The following is a 26,525-nucleotide window of genomic DNA, read 5'->3' on the forward strand; positions in this document are numbered from 1 at the left end:
CATAAAAGCCACATTTATTATCCGATTTTGCTGAAATTTGGGACAATGAGTTGTGTCAGACCCTTCGACATCCTTCGTCAATTTGGCTCAGATTTGGATATAGCTGCCATATAGACCGATCCTCCGACTTAGGGTCTTAGGCCCATAAAAGCCACATATATTATCCGATTTTGCTGAAATTTGAGACAGTGAGTTGTGTTAGGCCCTTCGACATTCTTCGTCAATTTGGTTCAGATCGGTCCAGATTTGGATATAGCCATCCTCCGATTTAAGGTCTTAGGCCCATAAAAGCCACATTCATTATCCGATTTCGCTGAAATTTGGGACAACGAGTTGTGTTAGGCCCTTCGACATCCTTCGTCAATTTGTCTCAGATCGGTTCAGATTTGGATATAGCTGCTAAATAAACCGATCCGCCGATTTAAGGTTTTTGGCCCATAAAAGGCGCATTTATTGTCCGATGTCACCGAAATTTGGGACAGTGGGTTATGTTAAGCCCGTAGATATACTTCTGTAATATGGCACAGATCGGTCTAGATTTGGATATAGCTGCCATATAGACCGGTTTCTCGATTTATGGTTTTGGGCCCATAAAAGGCGCATTTATTGTCCAATTTTGCCAAAATATGGGACAGTGAGTTGTGTCAGGCCTCTTAGCATTCTTCTTTAATTTGGCTTAGATCGGTCCAGATTTGGATATAGCTGCCATATAGACCGATCTCTAGATTTAAGGTCTTGGAGCCATTGGGCCCATAAAAGGCGTGTTTCCTGTCCGATGTCGCCGAAATTTGGGACAGTGAGTTGTGTTGGGCCCTCCAATATTCTCCTTCAATTTGGCTTAGATCGGTCCAATTTTGGATATAGCTGCCATATAGACCGATCTCTCGATTTAAGGTTTTGAACCCAAAAGGGCGCATTTATTGTCCGTTGTCGCCAAAATTTGGGAGAGTGAGTTGTGTTGGGCCCTCCGACATTCTTCTTTAATTTGGCTTAGATCGGTCCAGATTTGGATATTTGGGACAGTGAGTTGTGCTAGGCCCTTCGACATCCCTCTTAAATATGGCCCAAATATCCCTCTTAATATAAGCTCAGTTTCAGCAAAATCGGGCAGCAAATCTGATTTTTATGGGTTTAAGACCCTAAATCGGCTGAATGGTCTATATGGCAGCTATTTCTTAATATAGTCTGATGTGGACCATATTTGAGTCCGATGGCGGGAGGCTTAAAACAACTCCCTATTTCAAAACATTGTGAAATCGGATAAAGGTTGCAGCTTCTATGGGCTTAAGACCCTTAATCGGCGGATCGGTCTCTATGACAGCTATATACCATATTTAGGTGTGATGACGGAAGCCTTAAAACTTTTCGATCATATTCATATTCCCAAACTTTGTGAAAAATATTCTTCTTAATAAATAATTCTTCTTCTTAAATAATTTTATGTTCTTCTGACATCACGTTTAAAGAAATTCAAAAAGTGCTACCTGCTTCCCTGACCCTGAGTCGAATGAAGAAAAGTTCGTCCCAATGCCAAAACCAGAATCTGTGCAAAAGAGACATGTTTGTGCCTCCCAATGCCCCTTTAGGATCCTACTGATATGGCGACATAAACTAAAATAATGACTCGTAGCGATGTAAAGTTTTGTTTGCATTTTAGTGGCCAAGCTAAGTAAACAGAGTCCATTTTCTCCCATTACTGTGGTTGATTACGTGTGGCTTTGTTTGTGTCGGAGGATGCGTGCCTGCATGCATGCGTGCCAAGGATGAAGAGGAAACATTGGTGTGAGCACATGTCCTTGTTGCAATGCCAGTTCAGTAAATGGCTACAAAGCGTCGTTTTGTAATCACGCTGTTTATCCCATTAAGACAATCATGTTTTGAGAATTATTATTAGTGAGTTTGCAGCAGAAGCGGGTGTGGGTTGTGCTGGTCTCATGTGTTGTAGCAACATGCCTGGGAAAATGCAATGCTTGGCCAGCCCAGGAAGCATCTGGTGTAGGATATGCGAGTGTTGGTTTGTGTTTATGATGTTAAATAAAAAAAGCTTGATATTGGCTGAATGTTGCTGGGGGGGGGGGGGGGGGGGGGGGGCACTGGGCAGCTGCTGTGCTCTGAGGTTGAAGGGTTGTTTGCATTTCAAGTTTGCACAACTTCTTACTCCTTAGGGGGGAGGAGACTGTTGGCTTGTTGTTTCAACTACTTCCACTTTCTCTCAGCATGTGTCAAGAGGTTCGCCTCCTTAGTTAAGCAACAAATTTGTAAAATGCTAACCATTATTGCTACGAGTTAAATGCCACAAGCACAAGAACTTAAGCAACCAACAGCAGGAGGAGCTCCTCCGATAGCGAAAATAGTGTGCAAGACCATGAGAAGGGAACTCAAACGAAGAAGTTGTTTGAGCACAACCGAGATTGGCATTAAAAGGTGCATGCACGGCAGGGATGCCAAATTCACAAAAAATTCTACAGCTTAATAGGGAATTCTTTTAAGAACCATCGAATTTTTTTTTATCAATTTCCTATTCTACGACGAAGCTCATTTTTGGCTCAATGGGTACATAAATAAGCGGAATTGTCGATTTTGGAGTGAAGATCAGCCCGAAGCATTGGAAGAGCTACCAATGCATCCAGAAAAAGTCGCAGTTTGGTGCGGTGTATGGGCTGGTGGCATCATTGGACCGTACTTCTTCGATGATGATGCGAATCGGAACATAACTGTGAATGGTGAGCGCCATCGTGAGATGATATCCAGCTTTTTTTTTTTTTGCCCAAAATGCAAGAGCTTGACTTGCATGACAAGTGGTTTCAACAAGACGGTGACATATGCCACACAGCCCGCGTAACAAAGGACATATTAAGAGTCGAGTTTGGTGAACATTTTATTTCAAGTTCGGAACCGCGTAACTGGCCTCCTAGATCGTGCGATTTACGCCTTTAGACTATTTTTTGTGGGGCTATGATAAAGCTTATCTCTATATAGACAAAACAGTTTCAATTGACTCATTGAAAGACAACATTGAAGTATTGATTCGTGAGATACCGGCCGAAATTTTGGAAAGAATATGCCAAAATTGGACGGATAGACCTTTTGAGGAGCAACCACGGTCAACAAAAATTGTCCACAAGGTTAATTTGATGGGCTGGCTAGATGGTAGCAGAAGAAACCACGATTTTAGATCTCACCAAACATTTTCGCATCATTGGCCGTTCTTCACATGCGAAATATTGGGAATATCATAAGCTTTTGCTTTAACATTGATGGCAATCCCATAGTTTATGGTGGTGTTATGGAGCATAGTGCACCGGTACATTAAATGAAAGTGGTGAACTAGTGAGCGTACCTAGCGGTTCTCGTGTGTATAATTTTGTTTCCTGGTAAACACAAGCAACATTGTTGTTGATATTTTATTTGTTATTCGTGATGTAGGGGTGCGTGTACACACGAACACAGCGAGTGTGTGTATGTGTGTGTGTGTAATTAAAAGCTGTTGACAGCTTATATACGGTTGCATTTAATTTTCCCTGTTTGTTCTTTTAACACTTTTTGATACCTCTGCTCGCCCCCTCTCTCTCTCTCTCTCTCTCTCTACATATCTCACCATGCACATGCACTTGCACATACCTGTCACAAATGACGATGTGCATGTTAACACTGTTGATGCTCTGCTGCTGATTTTCGTTACGAGTGGTAGAGCATTCAAGGAAACGTTGTTAAATGTTTCGCCGTTTTAGTGGTGATTCCCGACAAACGCAATGCTCCATGAGTTTCTCAAGATGTTGGTGTTATTTGATACTTTGCCTTGTTCACCCACTTGAGTGCTAAAGTGTCACCTCCTAGTCTAGGGGGAAAAGTGTTTGCGCACAAACTTTTTTAAATCGAATATCATTGTGAGAAGAATATAATTTGTGATGATGACGCTGTTGAGTACTCTCACTTTGTTTTGTAGTGCATCTCATAAAAGCTGCGAAATAGCATTAAATTTAATTATTTAGTTTTTTTTGAGCTGACGCTTGGCTTGATGTGGCCAGATTTAAGAGGGGAATGTGCGTGTGACCAGTTTGTAGATATTTAAAGGACTTTGGATTTTCAATACCCACACCAAGGGAGATAGAATCCATAAAAAAATGTTTGAACTTCTAAACAACAAATAAGGGTAAATGCTATACATTAATTTAAAAAAAAAAAAAAACAAGTAAAAAGGCGTTAAGTTCTGTCAGGCCGATCTTTGGATACCCACCACCTCGGGTATATATGTAAACCACCTTTCATCAAAATCCGGTGAAAATTGCATACCTTATGCCCAATAGCAGTTATATTGAAATATTTTCCAAATTGGATCAAATACTAATAAGAACAGTAGCTATATCTAACAAGTAAAAAGGCGTTAAGTTCGGCCGGGCCGAACTTTGGATACCCACCACCTCGGGAATATACGTAAACCACCTTTTATCAAAATCCGGTGAAAATTGTATACCTGAATTTCGGCGACATCGGATAATAAATGCACCTTTAATGGGCCCAAAACCTTAAAAAGAGAGATCGGTCTATATGACAGCTATATCCAAATCTTAACCGATCTGTGCCATATTGCAGAATTATGTCGAGGGGCTTAACTTAATTCACTGTTCCAAATTTCGGCGACATAGGACAATAAATGAGCATTTTATGGGTCCAAAACCTGAAATCGAGAGATCGGTCAATATGGCAGCTATATCCAAAATTGGTCCGATCTGCACCAAATTGATGAGGGATATCAAAGGGCCTAACACAACTCACTGTCCCAAATTTCAGCAAAATCGGATAATAAACGTGGCTTTCGTGGGCCTAAGACCCCAAATCTGAGGATCGGTCTATATGGCAGCTATATCCAAATCTGTATAGATCTGGGTCAAATTGACGAAGGATGTCGAAGGACCTAAGACAACTGACTTTCCTAAATTTCAGCGGCATCGGATAACAAATGTGACCTTTATGGGCCTAAGGCCCTAAATCGGAGTATCGGTCCGTATGGCAGCTATATCCAAATCTGGAACGATCTGAGCCAAATTGACCAAGGATGTCTAAAGGCTTAACACAACTCACTGCCCAAAATTTCATCAAAGTCGGACAATAAATGTGGCTTATATGGGCCCAAGACCCTAATTCGGCGGATCGTTCTATATGGCAGCTATATCCATATCTAGACCGATCTGGGCCAAATTGATGTAGGATGTCGAAGGGCCTAACACAACTCACTGTCCCAAATTTTAGCAATATCGGATAATAAATGCGGCTTTTATGGGCCTAAGATCCTTAATCGGCGGATCGGTGTATATGGCAGCTATATCCAAATCTGGACCGATCTGGACCAAGTTGAAGAAGAATGTCGAAGGGCCTAACATAACTCACTGTCCAAAAAATCAGCAAAATCGGATAATAAATGTGGCTTTTATGGGCCTAAAACCCTATATCGGAGAATCGGTCTATATGGGAGCTATATCCAAATCTGGACCAATTTGGACCAAATTGACGTAGAATGTCGAAAGGCCTAAGACAACTCACTGTCCCAAATTTCATCAAAATCGGATAATAAATGTGGCTTTTATGGGCCCAAAACCTTAAATCGAGAAATCGGTCTATATGGCAGTTATATCCATATCTACACCGATCTAGGCCAAATTGAAGTAAGATGTCGAAGGGCCTAAGACAGCTCATTGTCCCAAATTTCATCAAAATCGGTTATTAAATGTGGCTTTTATGGGCCTAAGACCCTTAATCGGCGGATCTGTCTATATGGCAGCTATATCCATATCTGGACCGATTTAGGCCAAATTGACTTAGGATATCGAAGGTTCTAAGACAACTCATTGTTCCAAATTTCATCGAAATCGGATAATTAATAAGGCTTTTAAGGGCCTAAGACCCTAAATCGAAGGATTTCCATATATCCTTATCTGGACCGATCAGGGCCAAATTGAAGAAGAACATCGAAGGGTCTCACATAACTCACTGTCTCAAATTTAAGCGAAATTAGATAATTAATGTGGCTTATATGGGCCCAAGACCCTAATTCGGCGGATCGGTCTTTATGAGGTCTATATCAATTTATAGTCCGATATAGCTCATCTTCGAACTTAACCTGCTAATGGACAAAAAAAGAATCTGAGCAAAGTTTCAGCTCAATATCTCAATTTTTAAAGACTGTAGCGTGATTTCAACAGAATAGACCGATTCGCCGATTTAGGGTCTTTGGCCCATATGAAATTTTGCATGAGGTGTTTTAATATGATTTTCAACATATGTGCGAAGTAGTTGAAATCGGTTCATAACCTGATATAGCTGTCATATAAACCAATCGGGGGTCTTGACTTCTTGAGCCTCTAGAGGACGCAATTATTATCCAATTTGGCTGAAATTTAGCATGAGGTGTTTTTTTATGACTTTCAAGAACTGCACTAAGAATGGTTCAAATCGGTCCATAACCTAATATAGCTGCCCTCTATACCGATCTGAGGTCTTGACTTCTTGAGCCACTAGAGGACGCAATTATTATCCGATTTGGCTGAAATTTTGCATGAGGTGTTTTTTCATGACTTTCAAGAATTGCACTAAGAATGGTTCAAATCGGTCCATAACCGATTTGAGGTCTTGACTTCTTGAGCCACTAGAGAACGCAATTATTATCCGATTTGGCTGAAATTTTGCATGAGGTGTCTTGTTATGAGTTTCAACAGCTGCACTGAGAACGGTTCACATCGGTCCATAACTTGATTTAGCTGTCATATAAACCGATCTGGGGTCTTGACTTCTTGAGCCTCTAGAGGACGCAATTATTATCCAATTTGGCTGAAATTTAGCATGAGGTGTTTTTTCATGACTTTCAAGAACTGCACTAAGAATGGTTCAAATCGGTCCATAACCTAATATAGCTGCCCTCTATACCGATCTGAGGTCTTGACTTCTTGAGCCACTAGAGGACGCAATTATTATCCGATTTGGCTGAAATTTTGCATGAGGTGTTTTGTTATGGCTTTCAACAACTGCACTGAGAATGGTTCAAACCGGTTTATAAACGAATATAGCTGCCAAATAAACCTATCTGGGGTCTTGACTTCTTGAGCCTTTAGAGGACGCAATTATTATCCGATTGAGCTGAAATTTTGTACAACGACTTCTCTGATGACCTTTAACATACGTGTAGAAAATGGCATGAATCGGTTTATAGCCTAATGCAGCTCCCCTATAAACCGTTCTCCCTATTTTACTTCTTCAGCCCCTAAAGTTCGTAATTCTTATTAGATTTCGCTTAATGCGGTCCATGGTGCAGGGTATATAAGATTCGGCCAGGCCGAACTTAGCACGCTGTTACTTGTTTGTACTCAATTCCATTGTTTCACCATTATGGGAAATCCATTAAAAATATTTCCAAAAATAACTAAAAATCTCTACTGAATAAAAATGTCCATCATTGCATTCACATAAAAATCCTTCGCAAAAATAAACGGCATGTAATATGACATACATTTGGCATGAATTTATATTTGGTTTCAGAAAAAAAAAAAAAAAAACAAAAATCTCTTAACTAGCGAGTATGGCAAATCACAGGCAACATTAAGAAATATTTTATACAGCTCAAACATGTGATCACATATTTCATGCAGCAAACATTTCATTTCACACACATGCATATGCTGGCAGTACGTGCTCTCATGGTTTCCTGGTTTCTTGTTTTTGTCTTTGCAGATGGTGACGAGAACGAAGAAAATATTTGTGGGTGGCCTATCGGCGCCCACAACACTGGAGGATGTCAAAAGCTATTTTGAACAATTTGGTCCGGTAAGTGACAGAACATAAAGACAATGACTTCATGGCACTTATTCTGTTGTTCTGAGTGAGTGGTTGTGTTTGTTTTTGAATTCTCCGTTGCAGGACATTTCTTTTATTTTAGAAGTCATAAACTCAGTGTTGTTATGCCTGTGGGGCTGTGCGTGTCTGTGTTCAATACAAAATAATTTAATATTTTACTATAGCCCCAGAAATAAGACAATTCGATTGTAAGAAGTGCTGTCGCTATTGGCAATGCATGGGTAGGAGGAGGGTGCCTTGGAGGAGTAAGGGGAGCAACATTCAAAATTTACATCTTAAGTAATGACAATAAAACATTTATTACTCTAAAGACTTATCAAACTCAGGCACTCTCGCATGCAAGCGCGTCTGACATGACAGATACACACACAGAAGTACACTTGCCAGCGATGCATGTATACCTCAAGATATCCTCTTGCGCTGGAGTACCCAGCAGTCACAGCCACACATTTTAATAAATGTATGTGTCCTAATGAAACACAAAAATGAATTTATGGCTTCAAATTGAATTTTCTTATACGACAAGGCCACACACACCCATGTCTCAGACTAACAGACAGTTCGACAAATACACCAAAATTGACATACAAACACATAAAAGCCATTTACATGCAAAAAACGAATCCCCTCTGCATCGATACGAATGTTGCTCGCAACATCGAACGCAAAAAAAAGAAAAGAAGATAATAAACTAAGAGAGTAAAATGTATTGGAAAGTCCCACATAGTGTGATGGTATTTTCAGTTTTTCTATTTGATATGCAGATGGGAGGGGAAAAGAGGAAAACATTGCATATGGCATTGTCAACCACTGGGGTGATCAAATCGATGTAAAGTCAGAAAAGAAACTCGAAATGATTCTAAGTGTTTAAAGAACAAGTGAAAAAGGCGTTAAGTTCGGCCGGGCCGAACTTTGGATACCCATCATTTCGGGTATATATGTAAACCACCTTTCGTCAAAATCCGATGAAATATGCATACCTTATGCCCCATAGCAGCTATATCGAAATATGTTCCGATTTGGACCAAATACTAATAAGAACAAGTCATTGTTCAATAGCGTATAACAAAATTTTGATCTTTTTAGTAGCTATATCTTAAAATAAACCGATCTGGACCATATACGACACGGATGTCGAACAGCCTAACATATATCACTGTGTCAAATTTCAGTGAAATCGGATTATAAATGCGCCTTTTGTGGGACCAAGACTATAAATCCAGATATCGGTCTATATGATAGCTATATGCAAATCTGGACCGATCTGAACCAAACTGAAAAAGAATATCGAAAGGTTTATCCTAACTCAATGTCAAAAATTTTGGCGAAATCGGTTAATAAATGCACCTTTTATGGCCCTAAAACCTTAAATCGAGAAATCGGTCTATATGGCAGCTATATCCAAATCTGAACCGATCTGGCCCAAATTGAAGAAGGATGTCATAGGGTTTAACACAACTTACTGTCCCAAATTTCGGCGACATCGGACAATAAATGTGCCTTGTATGGGCCCTAAACCTTAAATCGAGAGATCGGTCTATATGGCAGCTATATCCCAATCTCAACCGATTTGGGCAAAATTGAAGATGGACGTCCAGGGGCCTAACATAACTCTCCGTTCCAAATTTCACCGAATGTGGATAATAAATGTGGCTTTTATGGGCCTAAGACCCAAAATAGGCGGATCGGTCTATATGGCAGCTATATCTAAAGTTGAACCGATTTGGGCCAAATTAAAGAGGGATATAGACTGGTCTATCTCAACTCACTGTTCCAATTTTCAGCAAAATCGGATAATAAATATGGCTTTTATGGGCCTTATTCGCTAAATCGGCGGATCGGTCTACATGGCAGCTATATCCAAATCTGGACCGATCTGGACCAAATTAAAGAGGGATGTTCATGGGCCTAACAAAACTCACTTCCCTCAATTTCAACAAAATCGGCTAATAAATGTGGTTTTTATGGGCCTAGGACCCTAAATCGGTGGATCGGTCTATATGGGGCTATATGAAGATATAGTCCGATTTATCCCATCTTCGAACTTAACCTGCTTATGGACAAAAAAAAAGAATCTGTGCAAAGTTTCAGCACAATATCTCTTTTTCTAAAGACTGTAGAGTGATTTTAACGCACAGACGGACGGATATGTCTATATCGTCTATATCGACACCAAAAGCTATATTGACCTCCTTTTTGCTTCCTTTCAGTAATAATAAATTTTCGCCGTCCTACCCACCGTTTCGCTGTTCCACAATGTTTTATGCGCATTCGTCGCCCACTCCCTTAACACGGACTGCGTTGACCCGAAAGGCTTCGGCTTAACCAAGTTTATTGACGGCAGTCCTCTGGCCTTCACCGCCAAATCGTTTGCCCTTTCATATTCCCTTTCTCCATTATGGCCCAACACCCAAACGATGCGGATTTTGCCATCCCCAGAGAAGGCGTTAATCTCCTTTTTACACTGCCTGGACTGTTCGTGATCTTACCGTCCTGGTTGTTATTGCTCTTATGGCATTTTTACTGTCGGTAAAGATGTTCACATTCGACGTCCTAGCGTTAGCGCCACACCACTTCACGCATTCCTTGATCGCCCGGATCTCCCCCTGCAGGACCGTATTATGGTCAGGCAGTCTCAAACAGACCTCAGTCTCTGGGTTCTCAATGTAGACCTCCAGGCCCACTCTGTCCTCTAGCTTGAATCCATTTGTGTAACATGATCTTCCATATGGCAATACTAGGGTGCCGTCAATCCAAGATTGTGTTGATGGCAGCAGTGCCGATGCCGATGGCAGCAGTGCCGATGCCGATGGCAGCAGTGCCGATGCCGATGGCAGCAGTGCCGATGCCGATGGCAGCAGTGCCGATGGCAGCAGTGCCGATGGCAGCAGTGCCGATGGCAGCAGTGCCGATGGCAGCAGTGCCGATGGCAGCAGTGCCGATGGAGGCAGTGCCTCCAACATGACTTCCAGGGTTCATCTCAGGTATTCGATCGGAAACCTCTCTACTTCCTTCCAGGTTTCCTATCGTCGCCTCGATTATACCGCGCTGGTATGAGCTGCTCCCATCCTTAATCCATTCTCCCATCGCCTCATAAGTCTCATAGCCGCAGTGGCTGCCTCACACTTAATCTGTATGTCAATGGGTCGGATATCTAGAATAGTCTCCAGTCCCCTAGTGGGCGTGGTCCTCATCGTCTCCGGCTATGCTAAGACAACATGTTCTCTGAAACTGTTGTATGGTCCATAGCAGTCCACCAAACTTCTGAGGCATAAGAAAGTATTGGTCTAATCACGCTCCTGTAGAGCCAATCCAACCTAGGATTCAGGCTCCATTTCGAGCCAACGGCTTGTTACAAATAATTTGCAAATTTTGCCCATGAACATTCTACTAAGGAACAAGGGCAAACTTCTCACATATCAATGAGTGCAGTCCGATTTAAGTTTAAGCTCAATGATAAGGGGCCTCCTTTTTAAAGCCGAGTCCGAACGTCGTGCCGCAGTGCGACACTTCTTTGGAGAGAAGTTTTACATGGCATAGTACCTCACAAATGTTGCCAACATTAGGAGCGGAAAACCACGGCTGAAAATTTTTTCTGATGGTCTCGCCAGGATTCGAACGCAGGCGTTCAGCGTCATAGGCGGACATGCTAACCTCTGCTCTACGGTGGCCTCCGGCTCGTTAGATAGTGCCCAACATCTGTGAGCCTTCTCAGTAGGCTCCTGAATGTGACATATCCAACTCAGTTTCCCGTCCAAGATCACTCCTAAGTATTTTACTTTGTCAGATATCGAAGTCTTCTTATTGAAGTCTCGGTTCCTTACCCCTTAGACGGGTTCAAATCCCTCCTCTGTCAGCATCCGTAATAGCTCATTTATGGTGGTCACCCATTGAAGTGGCGTGCAAATCACTTCATCAATATTTAACAGAATATCATCAATACTTAACTTTTGTCAAAATTAGATTTTTTATGGAAAATTTCATCTGATTTTTTTTTTTCTTGTAGAATATTCCCAAATCTTTCCAAATACCACACACTTTAATACAAGAAAGCCCAAGCTACATTTCAACAGCCACAAGCCATTGAATTACAACAAGACAAAAACCCATTGCATATTACTCCAACTTTCCCATTCAAGTCTTGGTCATAAACTATGTCAAAATTGTCCCTTGAGTTCTATTTCACAAGCGGTGGCTTCATAAGAGCATATAGATAGTCGCCTCAAACAAAGTCCAATTGATCTGAGCAGAATTCAATTGAATTGATAAACTAGCAAAAGTTTCTTTGTGGTAGCAAAGTGAAGTGCCAGCAAGTACGAGTATATTGATGCCGAGAAAGAAGGTCTTCTAGAGTCTATTAAAAGTCGTTTTGTTGCTTTGGCAGGGTTTTATTCCACTTCAAATGCCAGTGCCACTTCTATGTATTCTACTGCTTCATCATTCACATAGCCATCGTTATCATCACCATCATCATCATCATCATCATTAACATCATCTCCTTTGTCATTGAGATGGTGACTGTATTCATTCCTCTTCTATTGGGGTGAATAAATAAGTGTGTGTGGGTGTGTGATTGAAAGTTTGTATGTCTCACAGAGAATGTGTGTTCATAAATAATTTGATTGACTTCTTGACAATACATTGTTTCGCATACATACATAGGCACACATGTACAATGCATATACATTTGCATTTCTTGAAAAGGAATTCTATGTATTGGTGGCATGTACATATGCATGCCTGAGATTGTGTGTGCGTGTGTGTGTGTGGTCGCATGTCGAATGTTTCTAATGCATATTACTTTTGCATAAAATAAAGACACACCACCAACTGCAATGGGGTGCCATTGCAACGGCCTGATTGAGGGGCTCTGGGATTGAGGGGAAACTCACAAAGTGGGCCGTGTATTGACCAAAAGGGAAGAATGAAAATGCAAAGGCATGCAATGTTCAACAATGGCTGTGTTCAATTGCTAGTGGCAATATTGATGTATGTGCTTTGTGTACCAGCATTTGCTTCTCCTGCATTCTTCTACGAGTATTTCATAAAAACTATAACAATGTTCAAATGTTTGCAAGTTGAGCTCATTTCGACACGACATCGTGGAGGACAAGCCAAAGTTTTGGCTTGACTTTCCAAAAGGCAAGATGTGATTTGAAAATAAAAAGCGAAAAGGGAAATGTACCTAGTTAGCTTAAAGTAACAAGTCATAATTGGCATAACGCAAGAGAACAACAAGTAAAAAGGCACCAAGATCGGCCAGGACGAACATTGGATACCCACCACCTCGGGTATACATATTAACCACATGTCAGCATTAGTTATGAACCCATAACAGCTATATCTAAACATAAACCGATCACCAACTTATTCAGAAAGGCCATGTAAGAATCTAACAGAACTCACTGTACCGAATTCATCGGTTAAAAGTACATATGGCAGTTTTCATCCAATCGTCTTCAAATTTGGCATAGGCATCTTTTTTGGCCGGAAAACGAAGCCAATTGAAAAAAAAAAAAATTGGTTCAGATTCAGCTCCCATCTATATGCTCATCCGATTTCAACTAATATTGCATTTACATCGTAATTTTTATACCTACCACCGAAGGATGGGGTATATTCATTTTGTCATTCCGTTTGCAATACCTCGAAATATCCATTTACGACCCTGTAAAGTCCATATATTCTTGATCAGCGTAAAAATCCAAGACAATCTAGCCATGTCCGTCCGTCTGTCTGTTGAAATCACGCCATAGTTTTTAAAAATAGAGATATTGAGCTGAAATTTTGCACAGATTCTTTCTTTGACCATAGGCAGTTCAAGTTCGAAGATGGGCTATATCGGACTATATCTTGATATAGCCCCTATATAGACCGATCCGCTGATTTAGGGACTTAGGCCCATAAAAGCCACATTTCTTATCCAATTTTGTTAAAATTGGAGACAGTGGGTTGTGTTAGGCCCTTCGACATCCTTCGTCAATTTGGACCAGATCGGTTCAGATTTGGATATAGCTGCCATATAGACCGATATTCCGATTTAGGGTCTTAGGTCCATAAAAGCCACATTTATTAGCCGATCTTGCTGAAATTCGGGACAGTGGGTTGTGTTAGGCCCTTCGACATCCTTCGTCAATTTGGACCAGATCGGTTCATATTTGGATATAGCTGCCATATAGACCAATCCGCCGATTTAGGGTCTTAGGCCCATAAAAGCCACATTTATTAACCGATTTTGCTGAAATTTGTGACAGTGAGTTTTGGTAGGCCCTTAAACATCTTTCGTCAATATTGCATAGATCGATAAAGATTTGGATATAGCTGCCATATAGACCGATCTCTCGATTTAAGACTTTGGACCCATAAAAGGCGCACATATTGTCCGATATCGTCGAAATTTGGGACAGTGAGTTACGTGAAGCCCCTCGACATACTTCTACAACATTGGACAGATCGGTCCAGATTTGGATATAGCTGCGATATAGACCGATCTCTCGATTTAAGCTTTTGGAACCATAAAAGGCGCATTTATAATCCGATGTCGCTGAAATTTAGGATAGTGAGTTCCGTTAGGACCTTCTATATCCTTCTTCAATTTGGCCTAGATCGGTCCAGATTTGGATATAGCTGCCATATAGACCGATCCTTCGATTTAAGGCTTTGGACCCATAAAAGGCGCACTTATTGTCCGATATCGTCAAAATATGGGACAGTGAGTTGTGTTAAGCCTCTCGACATACTTCTGCATTATTTCACAGATCGGTTCAGATTTGGATATAGCTGCCATATAGACCAATCTCTCGATGTAAGGTCTTGAGCCCATAAAAGGTGCATTTATTGTCTAATTTTGCCAATATTTGGGAGAGTGAGTTGTATTAATCCCTTCGACATCCTCTTTCAATTTGACCCAGATCGGTACAGATTTGGATATAGCTGCCATATAGAACGATTTCTCGATTTAAGGTTTTGAGCCCATAAAAGGTGCATGTAAGGTTCTTCGACATTTTTCTGCAACTTGGCCCAAATCGGTGCGGATTTGGATATAGCTGCCATATAGACCGATATCTCGATTTAAGTCTTGGCCCCATAAAAGGTTCATTTATAATCCTATTTCCCTCAAATTTTACACAGTGACTTATGTTAGGCTTTTCGACATCTGTGTCGTGTATGGTTCAGATCGGTCTATATTTGGATATGGCTACCAAAATGACCAATATTTTATTCAACAAAATTGAACAATGACTTTTACTTATTAGACCATTGTCGAATTTTGTCCAATTTGGACCATATTTCGATAAAGATGCTATGGGGGCATAGTGTATGCATTTTTCACCGGATTATGACGAAAGTTGGTTTGCATATATACTCGAGGTGTTGGGTATCCAAAGTTCGGCCCGGCCGAACTTAACGCCTTCTTACTTGTTATAGCTGAGTCCGAACGGCGTGCCGCAGTGCGACACGTCTTTGGAGAAAAGTTTTTAGATGCCTAGTACCTCACAAATGTTGCCAGCTTTAGCAGGGAAAACCACCGTTGATAAATGTTTTTCTCTGATGAACTCGCCAGGATTGGAACCCGGGCGTTCAGCGTCGTAGGCCCAACTTTAGCCCAGTCTTACTTGTTTTTTTCATCGGAAATCATTCGAAAACTTATTACACTACCCACGCTGCTAGGAGTTTCGTGTAACATTTAAGTCCCAAAATAATGTGAAATGTCCTGAATGCATTCCATGACATTCGTAGCACTATTTCCCATTCGCCCTTCCATTGTGTAAGTGTGTCATATTGGTGATTGTATTTGTAAGGAATTTGCGAACCAAAATGCAAGCAAGCACAAATACAACACACTTAGCAAATACAAATACAATAAACATTTATCGAATTATACCAAAATGAAAATGCAGCTCCTGCTTAAACACACAATAAGAGCAACCGTAATGATGTACGCCAAAGGAAAGAGTAAAACTGACATTAAGTGAAAACTAAACGGCACTAAGGTGCCCTATAACCCGATCAATAGATCATGGACTACCAAAAAATATTGCAATAGAAATAATCAATCTGTGGTAAAACTATTTTTTATTGAAGTTACAAAAGGATTTTTGTGAGACATTTACTTTTCCCAGCAATTAAACTGTTGCAAAAGAATTGATTTATTGTTTGATGTGCAACTTTGAAGCAAACTCAGGTTGCATAGTAATCGATGAATCAAATGTATCGTTGCTTGATGGACAGCTTAATTGGAAGCAAAATGATTTACCAGATATTTCAAATGCCTATGGCAATGGGAGACTATCGATAAATGCAAAATTTGGCATGAACTCCGTCTAAAGAATGAATGAAAAGTGGGTGGGATGGATTACTCACAAAACTCTGACTTATTTTCTAATGATGAAAATGTATATGAGCTGGAAGAATTGATTTTTACAAAAGCTTTGTTGCAGCTGTTGACGTTTACGAATAACGACAAGATTAAATGGGTGTTTTGTAGGGCCTGTTACCAGTGTTTATTGTTTTAAGACTTGCACATAAAACGAGTTTCCTTGCTTTGTGGCAAGAGTCAGACTCATTGCATGGCATTGGAAATTTTCTCAAATATGTTTGTGTAGGCCCAAGGGATACAGACCATTTATATATTTGCCTTGCAGGTAGTACAATTGAATCTAAGCAATAATACTATACACTGAGGAAATAAATGAGCTTTTAATGGCCCCAAAACCTAAAACCGAGAGATCGGTCTATATGGCAGCTATATCCAAATCTGAACCGATCTGTCCCATAATGCAAAAGTATGTCCAGGGGCTCAACATAACTCACTGTCCCAAATTTCGGCGACATCGGACAATAAATGCGCCTTTTATGGGCCCAAATCCTTATATCGAGGGATCGGTCTATATGGCAGCTATATCCAAATCTGAACCGATTTGGGCCAAATTAACAAAGGATCTTAAAGAGCCTAAAACAACCTAATGTCCCAAATTTCGGCGACATTGGACAATAAATGCGCCTTTTATGGGCTTACAACCTTAAATCGAGAACGATCTGAGCCAAATTGACGAGGGTTGTCGAAGGGCCTAACACAACTCACTGTCTTAAATTTCAGCAAAATCGGATAATAATTGCGGCTTTTATGGGCCTAAGACCCTAATTCGGAGGTACGGTCTATATAGCAGCTATATCCAAATCTGGACCGTTCTAAGCCAAATTAACGAATCATGTCAAACGGCCTAACACAATTCACTGTACCAAATTGCGGCGACATGGGACAATAAATGCGCTTTTTATACCCCAAAACCTAAAACCGAGAGATCGGTCTATATGGCATATTCCAATCGGATTAAAATTGCGCCCTCTAGTGGCTCAAGAAGTCAAAATTCAAAACCGGTTTATATGGCAGCCATATCAGGTTACCGACCACATTGAACCTAATTTAGCACTGTTGGTGGAAGTCATAGCGAAACACGTCGTGCAAAATTTCGTCCCAATCGGATAAGAATTGCGCCCTCTAGAGGCTCAAGAAATCAAGTCCGCAAATCGGTTTATATGACAGCTATATCAAGTTATGGATCGATTTGAACAATACTTGACACAGTTGTTGAATATGGTAACTAAATACGTCGTGCAAATTTTCATTCCGATCGGGAAAAAATGCGCTCTCTAGTGGCTGAAAAAAGACCCCAGATCGGTTTATATGGCAGCTATACCAGGTTATTGACCGATTTGAACTATACTTAGCATAGTTGTTTGATATTACAACAAAACACGTCGTGCAAATTTTCATTCCGATCGGGAAAAAATGCGCCCTCTAGTTGCTGAAGAAGTCCAGATTCAAGATGGGTTTATATGGCAGTTATATCAAGTTACTGACCGATTTGAACCTAACTTAGCACAGTTGTTAAAAGTCATAACAAAATACTTCGTGCACAATCCCATTGCAATCAAATAAGGACTGCGCCCTCTAGAGGCTCAAGATATTAAGACCCAAGATAGGTTTATATGGCAACTATATGAAGTTATTGATTGGACTGCGCCCTCTAGTGGCTGAAGAAGTCAAGATTCAAGATGGGTTTATATGGCAGCTATATCAAAACATGGACCGATATGGCCCATTAACAATCCCAACAGACCTACACTAATAAGAAGTATTTGTGCAAAATTTGAAGCTAGACGGAAGGACGGTCGGATGGAGGGACAGACGGACGGATAGACGGACGGACAGACGGACGGTCGGATGGACGGACAGACGGACGGACAGACGGACAGACGGACGGACAGACGGACGGACAGACGGACGGACAGACGGACGGACAGACGGACGGACAGACGGACGGACAGACGGACGGACAGACGGACGGACAGACGGACGGACAGACGGACGGACAGACGGACGGACAGACGGACGGACAGACGGACGGACGGACGGACAGACGGACGGACAGACGGACGGACGGACGGACGGACGGACAGACGGACGGAAGGACAGACGGACGGACAGACAGACGGACGGACGGACGGACAGACGGACGGACAGATGGACAGACGGACAGACGGACGGACGGACGGTTGGACAGACGGACGGTTGGATGGACGGACATGACTTCTTGAGCCACTAGAGGGCGCAATTATTATCCGTTTTGGCTGAAATTTTGTACAACAGCTTCTCCCAAGACCTTCAATATACGTGTCAAATATGGTCTGAATAGATCTTCAGCCTGATACAGCTCCCCTCTAAACCGATCTCCCTATTTTACTTTTTGAGCCCCTAAATGGCCCAATTCTTATTCTATTTCGCTAAAATTTTACACATAGACTTCTACTATGGTCTCCAACGCTCAATTCAATTAGCATAGCAATTCTTTTATTTTATCCTTTGTTTGACCAAAAAGAGATACCGCGCATAGAACTCGACAAATGCGATCAATGTTGGAGGGTATATAAGATTCGGCCCTGTCCAACTTAGCACTCTTTTACTTGTTTTTCTTAGTGTACAGACTTTATAACTCATGTTCTTTATGTGCGAGTAGATGAATGTTTGGGCGTTTGTGTTGGTTTGTATCATAAACAGTAGCAATAATTTTGACTATTCTTGTTACGTTGAGTGTTACAATTCTCCAATTGTAATGCATGGATGGCAGTCATGCATCCGAAGGGATTTTTGCTTGTTTGTAGGTGAAATGCGAGTGGATGGTGGGTTGTTTGGTGGCTTTGTTCAACCCTTTTGCGATTCCAGGGAACATTGTTTGATCAATATATAATCAAATTTAATCTTGACAAGAGAAACGGCATTGCATTTCGATTTCTACAACCATATACGCACACACACACACACACACACACATAGAGACATGTAAGTATACCAACTCAAACAAAGGCAAATAATCAAAATAACAAACCAATGAGGATTTCTTTTTTTATATTTTTCTTATCCCCTTGCCTCCTTGCCTCCATCGTGTGCTGATGATGGCAACATGATAATACAAAAAATGTCCTTGTTGTATTTATAAATGTAACAAAGTAATTTTTCCATTGTATATGATTTGTGTGCTAAGCAAAATGAACGGAAGGAAACTTTCGATTGAGATTTGAGTGTGCGGAGTGGTAAATGTGGAACTACAACAGTTGACAAAACATGCATTTAGAACACAAACAAGAATAACAACAAATCGTCTTTTATTATCATCCTTAGATATTCACTTAGACATGCCATAATGCATGTATGCATCATAGCCTTTATCCCTTTTACAGCTCCCCAGGGGGGAAGCTTATGTTCATTACGTATAATAATAAAATATTGGCAAATTCAATTTCATCTATATGTGCATGTATTTTGTAAGGCAATTATCAATAAAAATAAAAATAATTGAATAATGTAAAGTTTTGAGGGCATATGCGAGCATTTAATCTTATACAGAGTTCGCCAGACAGTATACTCACTTTGATTACTATTGGAAACAATTAAGTGATAATTGTTTACTAGCATCATCTGTATGGGGGTCAACAGAGGTTGAATACCAAATTCGAAAAACTTCCATAGGGAAAAGATAACAAGTAGGAGCGTGCAAAGTTCGGCCGGACCGAATCTTATATACCCTCCACCATGGATCGCATTTGTCGAGTTCTATGCGCGGTATCTCTTTTTAGGCAAACAAAGAATATTGAATAAGAACTGTTTTACTATTGGAGCTATATCAAGTTTTAGTCCGATCCGACCATAAATGAATGCTGAACATTGTAGAAGTCATTGTGTAAAATTTCAGTTCATTCGGATAAGAATTGCGCCTTGTAGGCAGCTGTATCAAGCTATTGATCGTTTCTCTAGAGGCCCAAGAAGTCGAGATTTCAGATCGGTTTCTATGGCAGCTATATCAGGTTTTAAATCGATTTGAATCATACTAAACATAGTAGTTGGAAGTGGTATCAAAACACTATGTGCAAAATTTCATTTAAATCAGACGAGAATTGCGACCTCTAGAGGCTCAAGAAGTCAAGACCCAAGATCGTTCTATATGACAGCTATATCCAAATCTGGACTGATCTGGGCCAAATTGTAGAAGATTGTCGAAGGGCCTAACACAACTCATTGTCCCAAATTTCGGCGACATCGGACTATAAATGCGCCTTTTATGGGCCCAAAACTTTAAATCGAGAGATCGGTCTATATGGCAGCTATATCCAAATCTAGACCGATCTGTGCCAAATTGAAGAAAGACGTCGAAGAGCCTAACATAACTCACTGTCCCAAATTTCGGCGACATCGGATATTAAATGCGCCTTTTATGGTCCCAAAACCTTAAATCGAGAGATCGGTCTATATGACAGCTATATCCAAATCTGGACCGATCTGTACCATATTGCAGAAGTATGTCAAGGGGTTTAACGTTACTCACTGTACCAAAATTTCGGCAACATCGGACAATAAATGCGCTTTTTATGGGTTCAAAACCTTAAATCGGGGGATCGGTCTATATGGCAGTTATATCCAAATCTGAACCGATCTCAACCAAATTAAAGAAGAATGTCGAAGTGCCTAACACAGTCCACTGTCGGCGGCATCGGTTAATAAATGCGCCTTTTATGGACCCAAAGCCTTAAATCGAGAGATCGGTCTATATGGCAGCTATATCCAAATCTGGACCGATCTGAACCAAATTGCAGAAAAATGTCGAAAGGCCTAACACAACCCACTGTTCCAAATTTCGGCGGCATCGGTTAATAAATGCGCCTTTTATGGGTCCAAAACCTTAAATCGAGAGATCGGTCTATATGGCAGCTATATCTTAATTTGGACCGATCTGGGCCCTATTGAAGAAGATTGTCGAAGGGCCTTACACAACTCACTGTCCTAAATTTCGGCAACATCGAACAATAAATGCCTTTATTATGGGCCCACAACTTTAAATCGAGAGATCGGTCTATATGGCAACTATATCCTAATCTGAACCGATCTGAACCAAATTGCAGAAAAATGGCGAACGGCCTAACACAACCCACTGTTCCAAATTTTGGCGGCATCGGTTAATAAATGCGCCTTTTATGGGTCCAAAACCTTAAATCGAGAGATCGGTCTATATGGCAGCTATATCTTAATTTGGACCGATCTGGGCCCTATTGAAGAAGATTGTCGAAGGGCCTTACACAACTCACTGTCCTAAATTTCGGCGACATCTAACAATAAATGCCCCTATTATGGGCCCACATCTTTAAATCGAGAAATCGGTCTATACGGCAGCTATATCTTAATCTGGACCGATCTGAACCAAATTGAAGAGAGATGTCGAAAGGCCAACACAACTCACTGTCCCAAATTTCAGCAAAATCGGATAATAAATGTGGCTTTTATGGGTCTGTACTAGGAATGGTTCAAATCGGTCCTTAACCTGATATAGCTGCCATATAAACCAATATTGGGTCTTGACTTCTTGCGCCACTAGAGGGCGCAATTATTATCCAATTTGGCTGAAATTTTGCATGAAGTGTTTTGTTATGATTTTCAACAACTTTGCCAAGTATGGTTTAAATCGGTCCATGGTTTGACTTAGCTGCCATATAAACCGATCTGGGGTCTTGACTTCTTGCGCCACTAGAGGGCGCAATTATTATCCGATTTAGCCGAAATTTTGCATGAAGTGTTTTGTTGTGACCCCCAACCACTGTACTAAGAATGGTTCAAATCGGTCCATAAAGTGATATAGCTGCCATAAAAACCGATCTGGGGTCTTGACTTCTTGAGCCACTAGAGGTCGCAATTATTGTCCTATTTGGCTGAAATTTTGCATGAGGTGTTTTTTTATGACTTTCAATAACTGTGCTAGAAATAGTTCAAATCGGACTATAGCCTGATATATCTGCCATATAAACCGATCTGGGATCTTGACTTCTTGAGCCACTAGGAAGCGCAATTATTATCAGATTAAGCTGTAATATTGCATGACGTGTTTCGTTATGACCTCCAACAACTGTTCTAAGAATAGTTCAAATCGATCCATGACCTGATATAGCTGCCATATCAACCGATCTGGGGTCTTGACTTCTTTAGCCTCTAGAGGGCACAATTATTATCCGATTTGGGTGAATGATTTGCATGAGGTGTTTTGTTGTGATTTTCAATAACTGTACTAAAAATAGTTTAAATCGGCCTATAACCTGATATAGCTGCCATATAAACCGATCTGGGGTCTTGACTTCTTGAGCCACCAGAGGGCGCAATTATTATCCGATTTGGCTGAAATTTTGTACAACGGCTTCTCTCATGACCTTTAACATACGTGTCGAATATGGCATGAATCGGTTTATGGCCTAATACAGCTCCCCTATAAACCGATCTCCCTATTTTACTTCTTCAGCCCCTAGAGCGCAAATCTTACTGCCGGCTACATTTGAGGGGTATCCTGCCACGTTACAACTTCTCTACCAAGTGAGATCGCTATGCGGCATTTTTGCCGTTCGGACTCGTCTATCAAAAGTAGGCCTCTTATCATTGAGGTTTAAGATTTTCATGGTACTGCACTCATTGATATGAGAGAAGTAAAACCGGTTCCTTAAGGGAATGTTCATGGGAATGTTACTGCAGTATTCACAAAACTTAATATAGATTTGTTATAGGTTTATTTGACAGATTTCCTTAATAGAACTGTCAAATAAACCTATTTTAAGGCTTTATTAAGTTTTGTGTCGAAATTTTGAAGTCTCAGTCGGAAAGTGAAGCCAAGTTTTGCTCAACTTTGATTCGCACTCTGATTCCAGATATGTTCTTCGACCCCGAGTTCAAAGCTCTGCTATTGACAGACGGACGATACTCGATCTTTAAGGCATATTTCTTCTAAAAATGTTTACTCTTAAATTAATGCCGAAAGTTCTCATTGTTATGGCTACTAGAAAGCAGTTCCTTATTGCATTTTCTTGTACAAATTATGATTTTGCATTTCCACATCATAAAGTTATTAAATTTTTGTCTCTATCTATCCACCAGCATGGCCTGAGCAAGTTTATGGCTCCATGCAATACCACTGACTATGGAGATGTGGCTGAAGAGAAAGGACGATTTATGCTTATCAGGCCATGGCTGAGAAAAAATTTTGCCTGGGCCTTCTGTTTAAGGCAGCATTTCTTGACTTGGTTTTGTGTTTCTTGTTCCTAGCCATCACGTCCATCATTAATTACTTTAAAAACTAATTTATCACTTAGACGCCAAAGTGCAGCTAATAAGTTTTGCGCTCATCGTGCTACCCCAAAAAAAAAACCTAAGAAAAAAAAAACAAACGACTATCAAAAACAAAGAGTGATGTGCAAACAAGGATAACGAAAATGCAGGAGAAAGGCAAAAGAAAACCAAAAAATAGTAAATCTTGTGAAATCCTTTGAAAGGCTCACGAGAAAGAAAAAACTGCATTCATACATTAATTATCTTGTAAACGTCTGGTATTTGCAGGGAATTTCTTTTGCATATTTTTCCCCTCCTTATGGCTTTGCCAATCGGCTGCTTTTGTTATCTCCTATGGCTTTGGTGGGGAACAAATTACACTTTGACATATTACTACCAGGAATATAGCACAGAAAGAAGAAGGAAAAGGAAACACAAGGAATGGCCATGACATGGTGCTGGAGGATAGCGCAATAAGAGCAGAAGCTGATCCTTGTCTGCTAACGATACTGATATTTAATACACGTTGTTACTGTAGGGCTAAATCCAATCATTGGATTTTTTGTTGGCATGCCTTCGTTCTCTTCTAGTCCACTCCACTGGTCTAGTCTGGTGTTGGCCCGCTCTTTTTTTTCCTCCCCCCCTTCACTTTTTTTTTGAGCTATCTTCATTTTAGTTAAATTTTGTGGTTTCGTTGTTGTTTTAACAGCTAATGCCGATAGTTTTTCTTTTGCTTCACCATAGGAGGTCTTTAGTGCCAGTGTTTGTGTGTGGTGTTTGGTTTGGCAAAGCTGGCTTGTGAATTGCATATGCATAGGCGCAACAATGGTGGGTGATAAATTGCTTAGGAAAAAAAGCTTCGATTTTTGAATGAATAATTGAACCTGAGTAAAGGATTAAAATCGAGTTTCAAATGAAAGCTGCAAATTTTCCCCATGAACATGCCATTAAGGAACAGGCGATACTTTTCTCGTATCAATGAGTGCAGTCCGATTAAAGTTTAAGCTCAACGATAAGGGGCCTACTTTTTTATGTCGAGTTCGAACGGAGACCGACACCACTTGGTGAGATACCTCACAAATGTAGATAGTTTTTGTAAGGGGATAACCACCGCTGAATCATTTTCTGATGTTCACGCCGGGATTTGAACCCAGGCCTTCGGCATCATAGACGGAAATGCAAACCTCTGCGCCACTGTGGTGCAGATAAAAGTGGCTTTTAACCTCTAAAAATTAATTCCGTTCGATTTTTTACAAAAATCCCAAAAGCAGCCATTTTGGGCAAAGATGTTTTCAGAATCTGCATTTTTTGTAAATTTGTTGTTGAGGCTACAAATATTGTTTGGTGCAAAAATTAGTGCATGCTTTTAGGGGACATATGAAGTAAAACAAGTAAAAGCGTGCCAAGTTCGGCTGAGACGAATCCTATATACCCTACACCATGGATTGCATTTGTCAAGTTATTTTCCCGGCATCTCTTTATAGGTAAAAGAAGTTATCTGTATATGCAATCAAAGATAACGAAAATAAGTGAAGGTGTTCTAAGTTCGGCAGAGCCGAATCTTGGGAACCCACCATCTAGAAATCTGCTTAAATTTTATGCAAAATAAATTAACTAGGAGGGCAATATTTTATTCTACATACCAAACTTCTGTCAAAGTAGCAAAAAAATGAAGCTTCTAGGAAACGAACAAGGATCAATATCAATTTCCGACCCTACAAAGTACATATGATTCGGATCGTCGTAAAATTCTAAGACGATTTAGCAATGTCTGTGTGTCTGTCAATCCGTTTGTACGTCCGTCTGTCCGACCGTCCGTCCGTCCGTCAGTCCGTCAGTCCGTCCGTCTGTCCGTCCGTCTGTCTGTCCGTCCGTCCGTCTGTCCGTCCGTCTGTCCGTCCGTCTGTCCGTCCGTCTGTCCGTCCGTCTGTCCGTCCGTCCGTCTGTCAGTCTGTCCGTCCGTTTGTCCGTCCGTCTGTCCGTCCGTTTGTCTGTCCGTCTGTCCGTCCGTCCGTCTGTCCGTCTGTCCGTCTGTCCGTCCGTCCGTCTGTCCGTCCCACTGTTGTAATCACTGTAGAGCCTTCAAAATTGAGATATTGAGCTGAAATTTGGCGCAGATACGTCTCATTGATGCACGCTGGTAAAGTTCTTGAACGGGCCAGGTCGGACCATATTTGAATATAGCTGCTATATACACCGAGGGTCTAATGCCCATAACCATCCGATTTTGCTAAAATTTGAAACAGGGTGTAGTTAAAGGTTTACCGACGACTGACCCAAATATGGTTTAGATCGGACTATATTTAGATATAGCTGCTATATAGACCGATCTCCCGATAAAGGGTCTGAATGCCATAAAAGCTTTGTTTATTGTCCGATTTCGCTGAAATTTTAAATAGTGCGTTATCTCAAGGCTCCTGACAGCTGACGTAAATATGGTTTAGATCGGACTTTATTTAGATATAGCAGTCATGCAGACCGATCTCCCGATATGGGTTCTGAAGGCCATAAAAGCTTCATTTATTACCGCTGAAATTGAAAACGCTGAAATTGAAAACGGTAGGTTAATTTAAGCCCCCTGACATCTGATGTAAATATAGTTCAGATCGGACTATATTAAGATATAGCTGCCATATAGACCGATCTGCCGATAAAGGGTCTGAAGGCCAAAAAAGGTTTAATTTTTTTCAGATTTCCCTGAAATTTCGAATAGTGAGTTATTTTTAGCCTCCTGAGACCCGTAGTAAATATGGTTCAGATCGGACTATATTTAGATATAGCTGCCATATAGACCGATCTGCCGATAATGGGTCTGAACGCTATAAAAGCTTTATTTTTTATCCAATTTCGCTGAAATTTGGAGCAGTGAGTTACTTTTAGCCTCCTGATACCTGTTCTAAATATGGTTCAGATCAGTCCAGATTTGTATATAGCTGCCATATAGACCGATCTCTCGATTTAATGTTTTGAGCCCCTAAAAGGCGCATTTACTGTCCGATGTCGCCGAAATTTGGGATAGTGAGTTAGGTTAAGTCCCTCTACA

At 40.8% G+C, this 26,525-nt stretch overlaps 1 protein-coding gene across 6 annotated transcripts in view; it reads left to right on the forward strand.

The window, feature by feature from the left end:
* LOC106091469 (RNA-binding protein Musashi homolog Rbp6) overlaps positions 1–26,525 on the forward strand; it is a 1,151,181-nt gene that overhangs the window by 664,893 nt on the left and 459,763 nt on the right. For all 6 annotated transcript variants that reach the window (XM_059360540.1, XM_059360539.1, XM_059360543.1 and 3 more), the window contains one exon: positions 7,723–7,815. In XM_059360540.1, coding sequence (XP_059216523.1) covers positions 7,723–7,815 — 93 coding nt within the window. The remainder of the gene's footprint in view (positions 1–7,722; positions 7,816–26,525) is intronic.

The sequence above is a fragment of the Stomoxys calcitrans genome, chromosome 1, assembly GCF_963082655.1.
Source record: "Stomoxys calcitrans chromosome 1, idStoCalc2.1, whole genome shotgun sequence".
Lineage (NCBI taxonomy): Eukaryota > Metazoa > Arthropoda > Insecta > Diptera > Muscidae > Stomoxys > Stomoxys calcitrans.